General features: G+C 44.8%; 1 protein-coding gene across 1 annotated transcript in view; it reads right to left on the bottom strand.

The window, feature by feature from the left end:
• The window catches only part of IL17RC (interleukin 17 receptor C), a 220,000-nt gene that overhangs the window by 26,191 nt on the left and 173,082 nt on the right, over positions 1 to 20,727 (bottom strand). The window contains exons 13-15 of the mRNA XM_069646179.1: positions 19,713 to 19,758; positions 15,309 to 15,433; positions 7,216 to 7,278 (exon numbers count right to left, since the gene is read on the bottom strand). Of these exons, the coding sequence (XP_069502280.1) occupies positions 7,216 to 7,278; positions 15,309 to 15,433; positions 19,713 to 19,758 (234 nt within the window). The remainder of the gene's footprint in view (positions 1 to 7,215; positions 7,279 to 15,308; positions 15,434 to 19,712; positions 19,759 to 20,727) is intronic.

Raw genomic sequence — 20,727 nt, 5'->3', positions numbered from 1 at the left:
CCATGGCATCTGGGCCCATCTTGAACCGCAAGGAGATGCCGGTCAAGTGGCACAGCGAGTAGAGCGCTCGCTTTGACATCTGTGCAGAGGCTGCTAACGCAGGTTCGAATCCCGGCAGGGCCAAACTCTGCCTTTCATCCTCAGCCTGATCGAGATGGATCAGCAGCTGGGTATCGTCTGCGTACGAATAGCACCTGACGCTGAGGGAATAGCACTAACGTCCTGCTCTCCCTTCTGAGCCAGATTGATGTTTCGGGTCAGGCACTTGCTTGTTGTATTTCTTTTCTGTCGTTTAGGTCTTAAACTCTTTCTCTTCCTCTGCTCACCTCTAAGGCCCGTCACCTCAGCTGCGGTGTCCCTCAGGGATCTGCTTTGTCTCCGATTCTGTTTAATATCTATATCTTCCTGTTGGTGCGCCTCATCCGCTCCCTCAGCGTCAGGTGCTATTCGGACGCCGACGATACTCAGCTGCTGATCCATCTCGATCTTGATCAGGCTGAGGCGGTATCGTGCTTGAACAAGTGCCTGGTGGCCGTGGGTGAGTGGACGGGCCACAACTGGTTGAAGCTGAATGGGGACAAGACAGAGGTGATGGTGGTAGGATCCCCCTATTCCCTCACTCTGGATTTCCTCCTTCTTGCCCTCTTCTCTTGGGCCACTCCCACTCCCGGTACCCTCTACCAAGGTTAAAAACCTGGGGTTCCTTATGACTGGATAGTCTCCCATTTTAATAAATGTATGTATTTTATTCACGTTTAGATGTTGTGCCTAGTTACATCCAATGTTGATGTCAATTGGAGTTGGTTTGAAATGAACTATCTGTGAAAATGACCCATACAATAAGTGAACCCAATGGATACATTTCTATAATGAAAGAAAATAAATCACATGCCAGAGTTTCAACTTTAACTCTTTGGAGAAAGTAGCGGGCAGGTACAGATTTAATGAAGCTCCTTAAGCCAATCAAGGCCTTGGAAAGTTACTAACCCGTTAAGACTCTTGGGTGTGTTGGTTTTTCAATTCTGTCTAAACGAAAAGCTAAAATCTTATACAGCTTAGTAATATGTATGTGTTTGAACCCTGTTGACAATTATTTCCAGAATTCCATAAATAGTAAAAATGGGAGAAAACAGGCTTCTGAGAATACTCCTTGGGTTCAGCCCTAAGAAGTGACTGTTTCACTGATCAAAGGTGAACTACTCACATTAACCTCACTGAAGTCTAACCCTTATATGCCAGAATTAAATAATCTAAACAATGTCTAATCAGTCAGCTCTCTCTCAGGTGGTAACCCTCAGGGGATGAAATCCATGAAATCTATTGGTGGGAATTGTATGTATTCAATTCTCACATATGGTATTAAATGATCCCAAAGGGAATGTTTCGGAAGCAAAACACTTGCAATTGATCAAACAATAAAATAGTCATCAGATAGATCTATGTTGAATAGCAATTATAAATCTATCACTCCACTTGCCTCCGGAAGCAACCCCCTTCGTAGTGGCTATGATCTCATTCCCCTCCCACAAATCAGCTGAACTAGAAGCTACCATCCCACTGACAAATAATTTGACTCAACGGGTTAACACCCACCTTGGGGGGCCCTTGTTTGATCTCTTTAGTGAAATGTGCAAAGGCTCTTGGATTCTAATTTAGCACATACAATATCGATTGTATTGTTTCTGTCCTCATTTCTAGACCCTATATTTGGCCAAAGGGCATGTTATTTAATATAGTCCTTTTAGAAAAAGGTCTCCAGGCACAAAATCAGAGGACGGTTTTGAATACTTAAACGAAACACACTTTTAAAGGATAGGGGCAGGTCAATAACAGACTATTTTCTGATCACTAAGAAGCACTAGTCATCTGTAATTGATGTGTGTGTGATTGACCATTTAGAGAGCGATTGTAATCGTTCAAGATTCTCCTATCTTTTAGGAAAAAAACCTGACTAATCAAAATGCTGAGGGTAATCTCACCTTGAGTAGGAGATTCTGCGGAGAAATTTTAAATATTGATGGATTTGGTCATTCTAAGAGACACAGTGCCCCTCGTTTCAAGTATTCTTAATGAAGATGTTATTGATTTGAAGATAATTAATATGGATAAAAAATCTAATAATACTATAGCACATCGAAGATCAAAGTATCCAATATAAAGGGGTCTAAAACAAATGCAATTATGGTTTGATGACCCTTGTAGGGAATCGAGAGCAAATATAGATATCCCCTTTCTGTAAAAAAGACAATAAATCCTTTGGCAACTTATTATGCAGTCTCATTATTGGAGAACTCCTCCAAGATTCTAGGAAGTGCAATCCATAAATATCTATTAGAATGCCTAATGTCCATCAATATATTAGTCGATACAGATCTCAACTTTAGGCAAGCGGTTGGGACCACCTACCTACTTTTGATAATACTGACTTCTGAATATGTGGTCTGGGAATTCCTGGAGGGCTTCCTAAACTCATCGTCACTCTCCATATGGAAACAGATCTTAGTGAGGTACGATAATAGCAGGTAGTTAAGTGAATATATTAGACCTTTCAGAGGTCTCTGCCAGGGCTGTGTTTTAGCACCCAGTCTATTTAACCTCTATGTAAACAAACTGCAGAGTACTGTGGAAACAGGTGACTCCCGATGTTCCTTGAGAAGAAAGGCTGCTTTGCGCGTGCTCAGGATCTAGCTTTCTTCCTTTCTTCTTTCCCAACCTTTTTGGTTTTGGTGCTTTTTGTCTTTTGGCTGCGGTCTTCTTCTCGTGCCGTTGCCTCTTGCACGAGAAGGTCGCCTCCTCCCGCTGTGGTCCACTTCTACAATCCAGTGCTCGTGCACATTTTTAAAAACTATTTTTTACAACTTTCCATACCACTGTCACAGTTTCAAATCTGTGCTCTATACAATTGCGAAGGCAATATCACGCGCACACTGTATGCTTCGGGAATACATGGGGCTGGCAGACCCACCTCATTCCAGGTAAGGGACACCGGCGCCGGTGGGTACCACTGTTATGAGTATGGGCAGCAGCCTGGAGATTCAGTAATACTGGCATGGTAAGAGACAGGACCTGGGCACACTGGCATGGATAAGGGATAGAAACAAGTCGGAGTACCTCTGGCATGGGAAAGGAACAGCAGCAGCACTTGGCTCTCATTTCACGAGTAGTTCAAGGACAACCCAGACACGGGCCCGAGGCATGCGAATTTGAGAGCACTCCTGGCCTGGGTGCAAGGGAGAGTCACACCTTAGCGCCCCAGTAAGGTTTAGAAGAGCACCTGGGCATATAGAAAGCCAGCAGCACCCTTTGGGCCTCCAATAGCATGGGTAATGAGCAGTGTCACATCTCGGCATCCCATTGGCTTTGGAAAGGACAATGACACTTCCACAGCACCACTGATGACATGCCTAAGGGCACCAGTGCCGCTGAGCCCTGGTAGGGACAGTGGAAGCAGGATACACGAGCATACCCTGGCGGGGGATAGTAGAGCCTTTGAGAACTTTGGCATGGCTGGGGATGATTGGCAACATTCAAGGCACCCCCTCAACCCCCTCTTGTCTCCTGTTACTGCAATGAGGAAGGTCATCAGCGCTACTGGGCGCCCTATGACATGGCTAAGGGGTAGCAGATAAAGGGGGGCTGCACTTTTATTGCCACCCCTGGCAAGGGTTAGGTAAGATGTGCTTCTAGGTGCCATTGGCATAGGTAGGTAAAGGAAGCAGCATCTCTGTCACCCCTGGAAGGGATCAAGAAAGACAGCGCTCTGTCGCAGGTAAACGGAGTGAGTGGTCATGTCTATGTACCCCTGTTCAGCACTGGATAAAAGGAGGCAGCACCTCTGGACACTCGTGTCGTGGGTACGGCAGGCAGCACCCCTGAGTAGTTCAGCCATGGGTAGGTGGCAGGTGTGTCTCTAGGCGCTAGCCGCATGGTTGAGTGGTAACACCAATGGGCGCTCCAGATAAGATTTGCCATTATCATTTACACCAGATATTATGGATCTGAGCAGTAGGGACTTGGCAGTGTAGGGGGGACCCCTTCATATTATCAATGCACAAGCGCCAGGAGCCATTGTCCACCCCAGGAGGACGCATTCAATATACCATGACCATCCTTAAATCGCCACCGGCAGAGCGCCCACAGGGGTGCAGTGCAACTGCTCCCCACCTGGCTCCAAGGGGCTTGCTCATGCGCCGCGCTGTAAATGTCTTTACTCCAGGGGGGTGTTGCTAGGTCTGGAAAAGATCCGGGGCTACGCTAATGTCGGGACTGTCCGGAATCGGGGCTAGCAAGCTTTTCGGTTGGGTACGACGCCCTTTCATCGCCGTCCATTGCAACGCCAGGCATTTCAAAGTGTATATTATAACGAAAACATTCAGCGAATATTTTAAGGGGGGGTGGGAGAGGGCAGATAAGGGGTTTGGGGTAGGGAATAGGTAAAGCTGGGTGGGGAAGGGGGGGTTGGATTATACCCCCCAAAAAACATTTTGATGAATGTTTTCGTTCAACGTACACGTTCTAATGCCTGCCATTGTAATTGCAGGCGATGAAAGAACATGGAACCTCCAGTTGTAGCCTTTAAGCTTCTATCCGGGGCTATAACCAAAGGATCCGTGACTATAGAGCCCCCATCTCCTACCAACCAACCAACGCCCCTGGTTTACTTTAAAACCCAACTCACTCACTGCCCGCTTCCGGGAAGAACCCAGCGAGCCATTCTCTTCAGAAAACATAGGGCGTTTGGCGAAGAAAGGCGAAGGAGGAGCGTGCAGGAGATTTAAGCCGCTCACTTTCGAGAGGAAATTTGAGAGGGGACAGCTGCCCTCTGCACTAGTAAAATAGGTGTTCCTTCCCTCCCCCACCGAGACCCCCCATGCATAGAGGACATGATCTGCCTGGGCTGAATCGCTCCATGCTTTAATCCGAGGACCCCTCTGCCTATCTCTGTTCTGCTGCTGTGTTTTAAGTACTAGCTACAAATAAACCACTGATTATATACCAGGTGTTTGATCCTAGCTTCCCTTCCGTTCCTTATTAGTAGTGCTCTAAATGGAAGAAACGAAGTGCAGGTACTCACCAAGGTAGGTTTACGGATATCGCTTGGCACTTAAACGTCCGATATTGAACCGCCGCACAGTTACGCAGACGCGCCCCTGTTATCGACTCTTCCCTGCCTGATGAACATGATGGCGTTATGAGCAGGTGAAAAGGTGATGTTACTGAACCTCTCTCTGCACCAGTCAATTCATAAACCGGAGTGGTGCTGGCTGACATACGCAGTGGAGGATTTTTGTTCTGGTGTGTCATCACCTAGATTACTGGTTGGTAATCCTCATTACTCCTAGCCATACTCTTTCTCATCACAGCTCTTAATCACTTAACTGCCCAGAAAAATGACCCGAATGGGATTCCCCATGCAGCTAGCACGAGCAATCTCATCCATGGCACTTAATTAAACAAGAGACCCCACCTGGCCAACAAGTAAGAATTTCCAGCCCACTGAAGTCTAAGGCTGCCCTTTACCCAGAACACTCCTGTGTATCTGGGACGAAATGGCTACTGCTTTTCAGGAATAGTAGGGAAAGGGAACAGTGTTGGCTAAAACACGGACTTACCTCCCCACCCCACACTACACTACTACTAAACAAGCAGCGATCCCAACCGCAACGTTGAAACAGATACTGCCTGCCAGCTATACCACCTTCACCTTTTGGGTAGCACAGGCCGAGTGCAGGCCATAGTCTTCAGGAGGAGTTTTGGGTGATGGTAATAGCACCCCAAACAACTTAATAGGGCTGGTTGATATACCCAGCTATGGAGATATATTGATATATTTTAAAAATCAATATAGGATGAGACAATATCATTAACATTGAGATATATACATATATAGCCGGTCCGATAGCACAGAGAGTTGAGCGCTCACTGTGATATCTGTGCAGAGACTGCTGAGGCAGGTTCGAGTCCTGGCAGGGCCAAACTCAGCCTTTCATCCTTCTGAGGTCAATAAATGAGCATCTCACACCATGAGTAATAATAAGCAGCGCTCAGATACTTGAGGGTTTGTAGTGCTATATAAATGCTAAATTATTAATTATTATTATATATACACATTATTACATATACTACAATTTTTATTTTATTTTGATATTCACACAGCTGTGCGTTTGAACCCCCTCACATTTATCCTCAGCACACCAGGTCACATTAGGATTCTCTTGCTATGCTGTACTCATTTCATCACAAAGCAGCATATTAAAACAAAAAACCCTGCAGACACACAAACTTTTCTATTTCTCGATTTTTCTAAGTCCATGTACAGTGGGTTCAGGTTCACTTCTGTGACATCACCCACTAAAGTTATTTTCATTTAGGTTAGGCTAAGGAAGGGTTGCCCTCAGGGTAGATCTTGTGCAACGCTGCGTCTGGTGAGAGTGCCGATTACAATATGCCACCCTACCCTAACTCTCCCTACCCCCACCCATCCAACCTCCAATCTCTACCCCAACGACCCTACCAACTCTCTCTACCCCAACCTACCCCAATCCCTCTACCCACATCAACTCACCCTACCCCAACTCTCTCTACACCCACCTCCTCTCTCACTGCCATCCACGCAACCCTACCTCCTTTCTCTACCAAATCCCACCCTACCCCTCTCTACTGCCAACCATCCTACCGCCTCTCTCTACTGTACCCTCACCAACGCACACTTAACCCATATAGCTTTCTAGCCTACCCACCCTATACCTTCTATTCCCTCACCCACCTTACCTCCTCTCTCTAACCCCTCTAATCCTTCCTTTCACTCTTTCTGACCCTTTCTCGCTCATATTTCCTCTTGCTCATTGTCAACGGCACCGTCTATCAGCAGTGCCCTTCCGTGCTCCATTTCCCTTCTCGTTCTCTTGCACACCTGCATACCCCTTATCGCATCCTCCTTTAAAACTTTGCACCCCCATCTTTGCACTCTGGAGCATAAACATGCATAATGCAAAGAACAACAGTAAACGCCCAAACTATTGGCATTGCCAATGCTTGTTTATTAAAGCCGCTTTTCACAGTCTCGGGTAGAGGAGAGAGGGAGGAAGGAAGTGGGCGGGGCTAGTGGAGAACAGACATAGCTGGAAACAAGAGCTCCTCATTTCCAAGCCTCCAGGAGGCTCACCCTAGCGTGCCCTTTAAGGTCAGGCTTCTGCTTGTGGTCGCAATACCCACCTTCTCACACTTATCACTCATCACGTCCTGTAGCAGCTGCTCCGCCAGAAAAACGGACCTATTCTGGAAGGAAATGGAAAACAGACTGTTACCAATAGGTCCCAGATCATTGGAGCCATCTCACTTCAGGACAGATGGAGTCACCAGAGGCCGGGAAACATTTTAAAAGGAGTCAGGAGTTTGACTTCAAACTGAAGAAAAGAAACACAACTGAAATATAACAAGTCAGAATGCCTGAAAGGATGACCCAATGAACTTGTCCTATGGTCTACCACTACCAACACCCCGTCCCCCTGAACTGAATCATACAGGTACTATGGAATCAGATGCCTTTTCAGTCTTGAAATAATCGAACATTCAGAGGCACAAATTGGCTTTCCGTGAAACAAACATTGCATAAGCCAGTTAGGCAGGCCCTTGTACAGCACATGTACACAATCACCCACTCAACACACATATGGGGACCAATGTCCACACGCCACGCACAAACAGGCTACCATGCACGGAGCCAATGCACACATACAGGCACCCTTGCACAAGCATACCACACAAAGGCGTGCCAGCGCTTGCAGCCAAGTCCTGGAATGAGGTACCTCTTGCATTAAGGACAGACTCAGTGTTCCTATCCTTCCGGAATAAGGTCAAAACATGGCTGTTCTCTCAGTCAAATGAACCCACATCCTGAGCTACCGTGATTATATGACCAAGCTACCCTACTGACCACGCCCACAGCTTAGTTAATTTCTCCAGACGGTCTCCCTAAGCCATACTGCTTGATTGTCCTAAGCTAGGTTTTAAATTTAGTATATCTTGTATATATCCTATCCATGTATTGCTTATTCTATGATATGTTTTACATTTGGTAGATCTTGTTTATATCCATTTATTGTTCATTCTCCGCACATCTCTGCAAATATTAACCTCATCCATTGTATATTAGCCACACATTCCTGTAACTATTACTGTATGACCTCATCCATTGTATATTAGCCACACATTCCTGTAACTATTACTGTATGACCTCATCCATTGTATATTAGCCACACATTCCTGTAACTATTACTGTATGACCTCATCCATTGTATATTAGCCACACATTCCTGTAACTATTACTGTATGACCTCATCCATTGTATATTAGCCACACATTCCTGTAACTATTACTGTATGACCTCATCCATTGTATATTAGCCACACATTCCTGTGACTATTACTGTATGGCCTCATCCATTGTATATTAGCCACACATTCCTGTAACTATTACTGTATGACCTCATCCATTGTATATTAGCCACACATTCCTGTAACTATTACTGTATGACCTCATCCATTGTATATTAGCCACACATTCCTGTAACTATTACTGTATGACCTCATCCATTGTATATTAGCCACACATTCCTCTAACTATTACTGTATGACCTCATCCATTGTATATTAGCCACACATTCCTGTAACTATTACTGTATGACCTCATCCATTGTATATTAGCCACACATTCCTGTAACTATTACTGTATGACCTCATCCATTGTATATTAGCCACACATTCCTGTAACTATTACTGTATGACCTCATCCATTGTATATTAGCCACACATTCCTGTGACTATTACTGTATGGCCTCATCCATTGTATATTAGCCACACATTCCTGTAACTATTACTGTATGACCTCATCCATTGTATATTAGCCACACATTCCTGTAACTATTACTGTATGGCATTCCATTGTATATTAGCCACACATTCCTGTAACTATTACTGTATGACCTCATCCATTGTATATTAGCCACACATTCCTGTAACTATTACTGTATGACCTCATCCATTGTATATTAGCCACACATTCCTGTAACTATTACTGTATGACCTCATCCATTGTATATTAGCCACACATTCCTGTAACTATTACTGTATGACCTCATCCATTGTATATTAGCCACACATTCCTGTAACTATTACTGTATGGCATTCCATTGTATATTAGCCACACATTCCTGTAACTATTACTGTATGACCTCATCCATTGTATATTAGCCACACATTCCTCTAACTATTACTGTATGACCTCATCCATTGTATAAGCACCTAGATACCTTTGGGTTTGGTGCGCTATACAAGCAAATAAAACAAACAAAGACACGCAGGCAAACCTCCTCAATGCACTATAAGCATACATAATCTGCGATAAGTAATTTTTGACCATGATAAATCAATTTAGATATGGTCACATTAGCCAATGTGCCAAACCCACCGTATACATCAGGCTACAATAATCGATATGGGCAATAACCCACAGTGTAAGTACACACAATAGTCAGTATAGACAATAAAGGCATAGCGCAAGTATGAATAGCATTTCGGTGATGGACTGCCCATGTGGGCAGTACAAAGACTGATATGCAAATGGCTATTTCCCATCTGTGAAAGGTACAGTGAGCAAAAAGCAGATGGCTACGAACTCTCAATGTGGTCAACAACGACTGAACAGGTTATCATGCCTGGTTCTTCCGAGAGAGGGGCGCCTGCTACCTTTGTTGAATTCTTTGAAGGAACTTGGGGTTGGTCACCATAGGTTACCTGGGAGAAACCAGACATGGACTCCCTGCTCACTGTGCTTAGAGAGGCTCAGCTTCACCTCACTGATGATGCCCAACAAGGCTAAAACACCTGCATGGGGTTGCTGTTGGTAATCTTGTTCAGAGAGGAATTGCCATAGCATTTCTGTTCAGAGAGGAATTGCCATAGCATTTCGGTGCTGGACTGCCCATGTGGGCGGGACAAAGACTGATATGCAAATGGATATTTCCCATCTGTGAAAAGGTACAGTGAACAAAAAGCAGATGGCTACGAACTCTCAATGTGGTTAACAACCACTGAACAGGTTATCATGCCTTGTTCTTGCGAGAGAGGGGCGCCTGCTACCTTTGTTGAATGAATAGGCAATAGCCCACAGTATACGTACACCAACAATCGTATGCCACAGTATATGTAGGGCCACAATAATGAGTATAGGCAACAGCCCCCAGTATAATACAGACACAACAATATGGGCAATAGGACACAGTATGCGTATGGCCACATTAGTGAGTGTAAGCAATAGTCCGCAGTATAAATACAGCTGCATTTGCCAGATTAGGCAATAACCTACAGTGTAAATACAGCCACATTAGTCAGTATAGTCGATAAACCACAGTACAGGTACAGCCACATTACCCTGTATAGGCATTAACCCACAGTATAAGTACAAAAATATTATCCAGTATAGGCAATAACCCACCGTATATGTACAGCCATAATAGTCAGCATAGTGTGAGGGGCCAGAAATGTGAGGCAGACGACTTTGTGAAGGTTTTAAAAAACATTCAATTTTATTAAATTAAGAGGTTAAACGCCTCACTATTCCTACCCTGATGAGGATTTCCCTGCCTAAAATAAACTAAAGGAAACACTCTAACAAGGGATAGCTGTCTCTCACGCTTATACATACAATAAATTAATGAGGTAATGCATGGTAATGCATGTCCTGGGAGGATAGATCAGCAGCAACGTGCTCGTCTTGGAAGCAAGATGACACGAAGCAACGCACGTGCGATCCCCGGGTCCACGCTTCGAAACCTCTGGGTATTTAAGCGTGTTATAAATACGCAACTAGGACAAAAAAAACAATTACCCAACAAAACAAAAAAAAGAATTCTTGTAACAGCGGCTGTGTGATCTCTTTAAAAATGCAAAATAAATAAATAAATAAAATGGGAGTGCAAAGGCAACAAGGAAATAAATAATATAACGATTGAATTCGGAATATGACAACAGTCCCTCCTTATAATCTGGGTGGATTCCCCTTCCCCAGATTCAAGCAGGATTCTGCTCCACAGTTCCAAAAGGAACTAAGGAAATCCGGGTTTGTAACAAAGTTCCAACACAGTTCTTTATAACTCCAACTTCACAACAGAAATTTCCAACACACTAGCGATTCAACAAAGAAAATAGAAAGGTTCTTTCGCTTCCTTGAGCAAGATTAAGATTCAGAATTGTCCTCTTCATCAATAGCAACAATAATGGACTTTGTCAGGATGATTGGCCACCACATTTTATTTCTGAACAAATGCAATTCCTCTTCAGCAGGTTTGTATAGTTCTTTCTTCGGCACCACAAACAACATCAATTGTCTTTATCAGGATGATTTGCCACAACTGTGTTTCTGAAGAAATGTAACTCCTCTACAGTAGTTTTCTACAGTTCCTCCTTCAGCACCACAAGCAACATTAGTTGTCTTTGTCAGGACCACTTTATAGCATTTCATCTACTCCTACCCGGTTTACTTCCAAGCCAGGCCTTCTACTTCAAAGGTTTGGCATCCGGGGATACTCCCCTGCACGAACAGCGTTTCATAAACAGTAAGTGCTTCTGTGGTGAAGATCAACTTTTAATAGCTTTACAACAGATCCACAATGTTCAGTATTTTACAACATTAAACCTTTAGAAAAACTTCAGGGATAACAAGATGGACATTGGTGCTCTTTAATACTCCTGTGCAAATAATGCTCCTCTCCTTCTGAATAGTCTTTTCCAGACGGGCAGCCTTCTTGCTACTCTGGTTTCCCCACTGCATAAGTAACCAAATACTGACAAGGATAAGGTCTTATTCTTCTTCCTTAGCTCTGGCAATGTGGGTTTATACCAGCTTTTGTTATATGCTTCTCTAAGTATGGGTAACAGGCTTTATAACCAATGGACCTTATATTAGTCCCCTTCTGCCTTTGGCAAGATCTGTTGGATTTGAGTTGCCCGTTTTTGATTTCTCTTGGCTTGGGCAATGGTTCTATGTATTAGCTATTAATAATATAGCCCCATTGGGTTGTTGGGTTCTCCACAAACTATACTCTTAAAGTTCCAGTCATTTGGTTTTGACAAATATGCCTTTTGGCTCTTTTTGATAGTTCAGTATTCAAAATTACTTCTTAGTATCACTTCCATTCATACGCAAGTGTTTGCTACTTGGTTATTGTTGTCTTGAGCATGCGAGCGGTCTCAGAGGGCTCCGAGGTCACCATCAGCTTGTGAACTCATCAGGTAAGGCGTGCACATCCAATCCCCTCGCTGCTTGCAGGCACAGCCCAATCTCCTAGGCCATGCCCCTTCTGCATGGATACATAAGTAACCACAGGTATGTTTCGGCCTAGTAGGGCCTCGTCAGCAGGTGTAGCTCGTTTCCCTAAGGGCATAGCGCAAGGGACCCACGTCTGGGCATAAGCATGTCTGGAGTTGCTTCGGATCACATGCAGAAGGGATATGAACTCGCAGGTGGTGTGGACTGCTCCTTTTGGAGTGCAATGAGGTCTGATTCGCATGCCTTTCTTCCCATTCTGTAATGGCGTGGAGTGTTGTCTAGAGCAATTTCCAGTGACTAAGAATAATTCATTCTTTTCCAACCATCACTCTTCAGTTTTACCCCTGGCACCAGAGTGGGCCGGGTATCCCCAGACGCGCGTCTTCAGCCCACTGCACTTAGAGACTCACGTTACACCTCACTGATGATGCCCAATAAGGCTGAAACATGTCTGGGGATGCGTGTGGCCTCGTGTTGATGGGATGTGATCTGGAAGTTCGGGATAAACTGACCCATTTGGGGTGGGACAAGGCCTGATTTGCATATGCTCTTTCAACTGGTGTGATGTTCAAAGATGGCATATGAACCAAGTCTCAGAGGCAGTTCAAGGGTGTTTATTGATGTTTATGTGGGCACAAAGGCTGCCCATCTCTGTTGTCATATCAAATCTCACCCTAACCCGGGTGTGCCTTGCCCATAGGTTAGTAGATAGAGAAAGTGAAATCCTAAAGTCAAATTCTGTCTTCAGCTAGGTGTGAGAATTTAAAAACAGTACAGCGATCCTCTCTAAACACTGCAATGGGTATCAGATAACATTATTCCCACCAATAATACCAACATATATATGGTTGTGGGGTAAGGCCATAGGCGACATTATTAGTGGTGATAATTTATGGGGTTATTGGGACCAGGGGTTGCGGGGGTGAATCCCGCTCCATAAATAAAAATGTATTGGGTTTGCGGGGGTGTCCTCCGCAGGTTCCATGGCTTAATATCACAGCTGAAAATATGGCGATATGTTTGTAAGGCGATATTTATGTGGGGATATTAACACATGGAACCCCCTGATGGACCTCCCAACTTTCCTTATGCTATCCAGTGGTTAGTGTTCTTCTGTGATTTGGGGATCGTGCCATACAAATATCCTTCTTGATTCAGACCCCTGTGTAAATGTTCACTCTCACCGTCTCACTTTCCTGCTCTTTCCTTTTACTCGCTCCTCCTCACTCCTTCAACCAATCTCGTGTCCCGTCAATGTTCTCACTCCTCCTAGGTCTTACCTCCACCCGTTGATGTTAATCATCCATCCAGAACTATACCACTTCCCTTCTCCATGTTCCTACTCCCTCCACATTACTACCTTATCGAAACCACTACTCCTTCCTCATAACCATTATTCCTCCATCCAAACCACTACTCTTTCCACCAACTACTGTTATTCAAACACTCTTCTGTCACTCAGTACTACCCGCTTCACATTCACTCCTTACACTAATCTTTCACAACACAAACATGCACACTTACACCACAGTACCACTTCCACGCTCTAGCCAATACCTAACCTTTTTCAAAAATCACCTCTACGGACTGCCGCTCCTTCCTTCGTCCTGCTATGCTCTTGTTCTGTCCACCACCTCCACCTCTGACTGCACACAAATAACCCACACTTCCTGCTTCCTGTTCTTCCCTTATAGCCATACCTCCTTCCTGGGATTGGTCTTCTTTCCCTGGCGGATCTGGCTCTGTCTTCCGCACAGGGGGCGTGTGTGTGTGTGTGCGTGAAGTGAAAAGTCATATGTAGTGGGCTAAGCCCCTCCCACTTTCCTCACGCAGGATTGCCATGGAACGGCCAAGTGTACATATTATGGGCTCTGTTACTAGCGTCACCGAGGTACGTTAAAATTGAGGGGGGGTGGAGTCTTCTACCCCCTTAGTCTCTGGTGGTGTAATAGGCTTATGTCTTTTTGCGCAGGCATACGCGGGCCTTGTGGCGGCTATGCAAGCTTCTTTCTATGACTGCATAAGATTGCAACTTTACCCTGCTCCTCTTTTTCTCCACAGCGATGCAGTTAAGTTGGCGGTGCACGTTCACCAGGCTGCTGCGGTTTCTATCTGTGGTCTCCCGCTCTGTGCAGCTGCCAGTATGCATGTTTGCCGGGTGCTGGATCTGTACTCCCTCTTTGGAGTTTCTTCCTGTCTCCGGTGCAGGTTGATATGCTTCTAGAATGTTCCGAGAGACACTAGCAAGTGTCTGATATTGGAGGCAAGGCTTGAGATAAACGTGGTGTGCACCAACACATGATGGTACTAGGGGTTCGTGAGGGGGTGTCTCTCAACAGATTCTGCCCTAATGGTGGGGACTGGCTCTGGGTTTCCCCCTGTATCCCTCAAGGTCTGTGCAGAGGGGCCTTGTTGCAAATGTCATGACAGGCTAAAACATGATGGTCTGGAGGGTTGCCCAGAGCTTTTTAACACAAAAGAGGCAACACACATCTCTGTGTAGTTTCTCTGCAGCATGCTTTTCAGTCACTCTGTGCCCAGAGCAACTGCCAGTAGTATTGGTTATTTTTTTGGTTTTTTTGGTTGTGGGGCAAGAGCCATTCCTAACCTTCCAACCAATCCTATTCAGTTTTGTATCACAGTGCCTTGAAGCATTTAAAATGGGAAATGTTGGTGCTATTCAGAACACCTAAATAAATACTGTGAATTGTCGTCACTTTAAAGCGGTTTTCTCTTACCCAGCTTAATACCATGCATGATATCACCCTAGGAATGCGGTACAGCAATGCAGAATTCAAACACGCCACCTCCAGATTACAAACACATCTCCACAGCATGGACAGCAACCCACTGAGATACATCACATGAAACTTGTAGCTTCAATGATGGGCCACACTGCTCACTCCCCTCACATGTCAAGGGATGGACTTTGTATGAAGGGAACCGGCAGAGAATGCATGGGAAGGATGGGGACGACTTACCAGAGACGTGGACTTGGACAGAGGGATGCAAGCCCCTTCCTCAAGAAGACACAAGGAGATGTTGGCTGGAGAGTGCTCGGTGACCATCAAAAGTGCGCTGCTCCTGCTCAGAGAAGAACTGGAATCTGGCAGAAAGGAGAGACACAGCGAATGAAAAACAGAATATCCCCTCCTGGTCCAGAGAAACTGGAAGCAGCGGTTACAAAGAGCTCCGAAACTGTTAACCCCAGCATGCGGCGCTATACCCCCAAAACAGTTATGATCATATTAATGTTATCAATAATATGGTAATGATAATTCCAGGAAACAGTGGGCTAGTAACTCTGCATTCAGAATCATACCCCCAGTTTACCCACACTGGTTTAAATGCAGAAAATAAGGACGGAATTGATTGAATGGGCAACAGCTTCACTGTATGAAGACAAAAGATGCAGAGACGAGACGGATAATACTATAGAATTATTGAGAAATTGTTGGCAAAAATAGAAGGACCCAATTAAGATAACCAATATGACTACACACTACTTTAATTAGGCAATAATGGCCCAAGGATGGGCTTTACCAACCGGTAATGGCCCAACAGCCAGGGCCATTACCAAGGGCTCCAGCACCGTTAACAACCAGTACGGACAACCTTTGCAGTATGGACAACCTTTGAGTTAATTGTTGCTACAAGCATCCTCACAAAAGCATCCAGTGCGTCAATGGTTCTTTTCTTGTACGTGGTGCAAGCATTTATTCACAAAAGCAACTACAAAACAAGATGGCCACCATGTAAGTGATGAAGGGAGCTGTATGAAGAGACATTTTCTATTACCATGGCGGACTGAAAAGGGTGTATCGTGGAGCCAGGAGTATAAATTGCAAAGAAACAGATAAGGATGTATTGAATGGATTATATTTGAGGGATTTTTGGGAAGCGGCAGATGTGGAGGAGTGAGGGAGCAGTCAAGACCTTCATCTGAATGTAAGCTTATGCAGGTAGATACAGCCCGTGTTACGAGCAACGCGATTGGGTACCAGGGTCGGACTGACCCATAGGGCAACAGGCTCATGGACGGAACAAAATGAAAAATGCTGGTGTGGGCATGTTATTTGGGTCAAAATGTGCCACTTTTTTTAGCAATGTGGTCCAGTTCGATGAGTTACCTTACTAGGCGGCTAATTGTTTTGCCTAATCACTAAATATTCTTTAAAATGCTAAATTTGCATCACATTTTATCCCAAAACTACTCCTTGGGTACTAGTGAAACATTGTCACAACAGGAAGGAATTATCGTTTGCAACTGCGGGCCACTTTTTCCAATAGTGCCCAAGACAATTTTATGGCCCAGTCCGACCCAGTAATGGGTGCTGCGACCTGCCCTGTTGCTAACTCTCAAAGCCGGGGCTATTAACTGAAGGGTAAAGTCCCATTTGAGGCCCCCCAAAGTTCATCTCTACAATACAGGGCCTGCGATGCAGAAGCTATAATGTAACGAGCAATTGAGTCCAAATGGAGCTGCTACACACAAGTAGGGGGTTAGAACTAATGGTTAGTTGTCAGGGGGCTGTGGCTCAGGAAGACGATAGGTCATGGGGTCAAGGGAAGCCGCCTTTTTTTAAAAAAAATGTATATTAGCATCTCAAGCTGAGGGAGTCTTTCTGAAAGTGGAGTCTACAAAACAGTCACACTTTCATGAAACAACTGTACCTAAAGGTGGCGTTGGTCGTTTTTACTGGGTCGAGCCAGCTAAGGCGCGGGGTATGTCACTGCATCACCGACCCTTGCACATACGTACCCAGTACATAGTCTGCCGCTTGCGGGATACAGGCACACCAGCAGGGGCTAGGCAACATGCTCCCCGCCCAGGAAAAGTTGCTCACTACTAAGAAATGTGCACATGGAACTCTGGCTCTCCACGTCCATGCACTTTACATTTTTGTTCAGATAGGAAAGTGAGTGAATTAATATTATACAGTTGTCAATTTGCACCCAGTATTGTTTGTATTACAGATCAAGGATCTTGATGTAATGACGTAGAGGGCAGCACTGGACTTGGTTTAGGATTCGGACCACTAACCAGTTGGCGCAGCCATAGCAGACACGATATTAGAGGTAATCATAGTCGATAGCTCGCACAGATCACAGCCCATATGTACACAGGTTAGGCATAGAGAATACCAATGTACAATTCCTTTTGCTTTTAGGAAGGAAACACTTACTAGGCCAGCAGGCCGATTCCATTCATTCTTACTGAGTTGACGGAAGACCCTAAACCAGCCGCTACTAGGAGCAATACCACGAGGTAATATGCACAATGCAACGTGTAGATTTCCATAAGAGAACTAGAGAAGTCCATATATCAGACACCAGAGGGGGCTATTACTTACCCACAGGGTGGAGGGCTCACATGGAATTCCAGGCACGCATTCCCACAATCTACTCACAATGTGTGACATAGATGGAAGGCAAAGTTTGCACAAGGACAATTTCTACACATAACATGATGTGTTGACTCAACAAGCATAAGGACAAGTGCGGGTATTTACAGGTTCTCCCACTCATACATTTCGATCTTGCTTCCTCCACTCTCTTTCACAGATGGAACTCCATAATCCCACTGAAGAAATGTTTTGGAATCATTTTGTGTAAAAAGAATGTGTGATAACTTGGCCTAGATAAGGATTAGAGCATAACTGGGTATCCCCATTTTGTAAAGGACAGATGGTTTTGCATGCATTGTGATGGACAAAGACAGATATGCAAATGGATATTTCCCATCTGTGAAAGGTACAGTGAGCAAAAAGTGTGTGCTGCAAACTCCCATCTCAGAACAGGCTATCATGCCATGTTCTTTCTGGAGATATGATAGGTTATTTTATTTAGTTTAGCGCCTACTAATCTTTTTGAAATGTGTCATAACTAGGCCTAGATAAGGATTAGAGCATAACTGGGTATCCCAATTTTGTAAAGGATATATGGTTTTGCTTGCAGTCTGATGCAAACAGGGCGTGATGTAACTGGATACATATCTCAAATATATCAATAACGTGTTTAATGCTCTGCTATAAAACAGGCAATCCCTATTTAGCCCCGAGAAAGCCAAAGGATTGTCAAAACAATCGGCACGTGCCCCATATGGTGGTTGTTGGCTAATTCATCAGCTTGTTTGTACTGTTGGCCCAAGCGTCATGTATTCGGATCTTAACCCCCTTACCCTAGGCCTTCCCATGCTGATGGCAGTGTCACTGAAGAATGGAACTCTTTGGTGAACTTTCTGGGCAGGCTAGGTGGAGCTGACTGGGAGGTGGCAAAGTGAGGCTTCTGCCATTGACTAATTTGGAGGATATCGTGCAGTGTATTTTACTTAATAGCTTAACATTTGTTGCGCAATCCCTCAAAACCAGTTGAGTAAACCTGCCAGGGCACAACCCCAATAAAGTAATGATGGCTTCGCTAGAAATATCGATGACACTAAGGAAATTGTCTCTGTGTCTGACACACTGAAATGTGAAAAGTGAGTTATTTCACAGAAATGAATTATTGTTCAAATCCAGTCCTCGAGAGGCTGGATACCTGACGGGTTTTCAGGATATCCCTCATTAATATCCATGAGCAAAAATGTGTATACATTTAGAATCATTGTATGCAAATGTATCTCATGAATAGTAATGAGGGGTATCTGGAAAATCTGACACGGATCCGGCCCCCGAGGCCTGGAGTTGGACAACCAGGCATCAAGGACTGGCCCTATCAAAGGAATCAAATTGCTTCCTGTCCAATGTGAGTAGGTCATTCAGTTCTGGATTCCTCTCTGAATTTTGGCAACTTGAGACCAATGATTTTTGAATGGGAAAAGCAAAACCACAAATCGCATAATGCAAAAAACTAAAAACTGGATGGGATAATCTGCGAATACTGGATATGTGGTGTCCCGCTGCACGTATTCAATGTACCGTGCATGGTCACCAAACAGCAATATCACACTGAGGTCAGCATGAATGGTCATTCACATCCTGGGCTTCGTTCCTTCTAGGAATTTTCACACGATATGAGCAGCCCCCCCCCCTACCTCAAGCAAAAGAGCAAGAGTCTTGCATTTATGAAACTGATCACCAGTAACCTTCAGGTTTGGGGAGGGAGTGGTGCTCCGCCTTTCACCCACAGATCCATTTCCAATACTGTTCTATAGCTCATCAATCCCAAAGTTGTTCAAAAGCCCCATTCAACCAACGCGACCAGATACAGCTCCTAAATCTACCTTTGGACAATACTTACCGTCACCTGCTTTCGTTCCGGAACATTCCATGCTTTCCATGGCCAAGAAGGATTCATCCACAATGGCCAAGCTCCATGAAATGTACGGGAACCCAATGCACCCAGTATGCATGCAGTCACCCTGCCATAGGGACATTACTTACTTGTGTATGGACAGCTGGTGTGACGGATCTTCTCATCACCGCTGACCTGCAGGCGACATTAGCAAAGCGGTGAGCACTGCAAATGAGACTGAAAAAATAAAAGAGTCTACATACATAGTAGTCATGGCATAGCTATATGTTAAGGTTATAGCTGGAGTCTGATGGACTTTGTATTCGGGAAATAGTTCCGGTGGTTGAGTGTTTGCAACTGAACATTACCTTTCCCAAGGAACTAATGCAGAACACACCCACTTTGCTCTATTCTGGCCGTGTACTGCAGCCATGGCTGTACCTGAGCACCCATTTTGCCCACTTGACATCCAAGGCCTGTTGACATGAACAATAAGCATTTTGCCTGTGACATGGACTTTGGGCATGCCCCTGGTACCTCCAAAGCACCCATTCTGTCCACGGTTAATGGTTTGTAGCCAGGCCCAGTCGCCGATAGGAGTGAGTGAGTGAATGAATGAGTGAGATGGTTTCTATGATATGCACTGCGTAAGCAAATCGCCTCTTGGTGCTGATCATTGCTGCAGAGAGGAGAGACTGAGACACTAGTCCAGGCAGAACAAGATCAGACAGAGAATAAGTGTTTCCTAAGGAGGGCCATGAAGTCAAGCAGACTGGGTTCTTGCTCATGTACTCTGGGAAGACGTTCCACTGTTTGGGATCCCAGACTAAGAATGAACAATCACCTCAGACTGTACAACATTTTTTAGGGAACCCAAGGAGGTCCCTGGTGGCTTATCCTAGTGAGCGCTGGAAGTTGTGGCTGTGGATGAGACACTCAAGGCAAACAAGGTATTATTGTGAATATTGCACATTATTTTGAATAAAAATCAATGTTTGATGCCAGCCCAGTGTCATGATTTCTACCCTGGGAGACCGGATGCCTTTTCCCAAGGCCTAAAACCAACTAAACCACAGAGTTCTGAATAGATTGTAGTCTTTGTATGGAAGAATCGGAGAGACATGTGAGAAGAGGGTCAACGTTATCTATGGTGGACTTGATTAT

Source organism: Ambystoma mexicanum, chromosome 2p (assembly GCF_040938575.1).
Source record: "Ambystoma mexicanum isolate Mex_15411 chromosome 2p, UKY_AmexF1_1, whole genome shotgun sequence".
NCBI lineage: Eukaryota > Metazoa > Chordata > Amphibia > Caudata > Ambystomatidae > Ambystoma > Ambystoma mexicanum.
The sequence above is the reverse complement of the archived record's forward strand: the minus strand, read 5'-3'. Positions and strand labels throughout refer to the sequence as shown.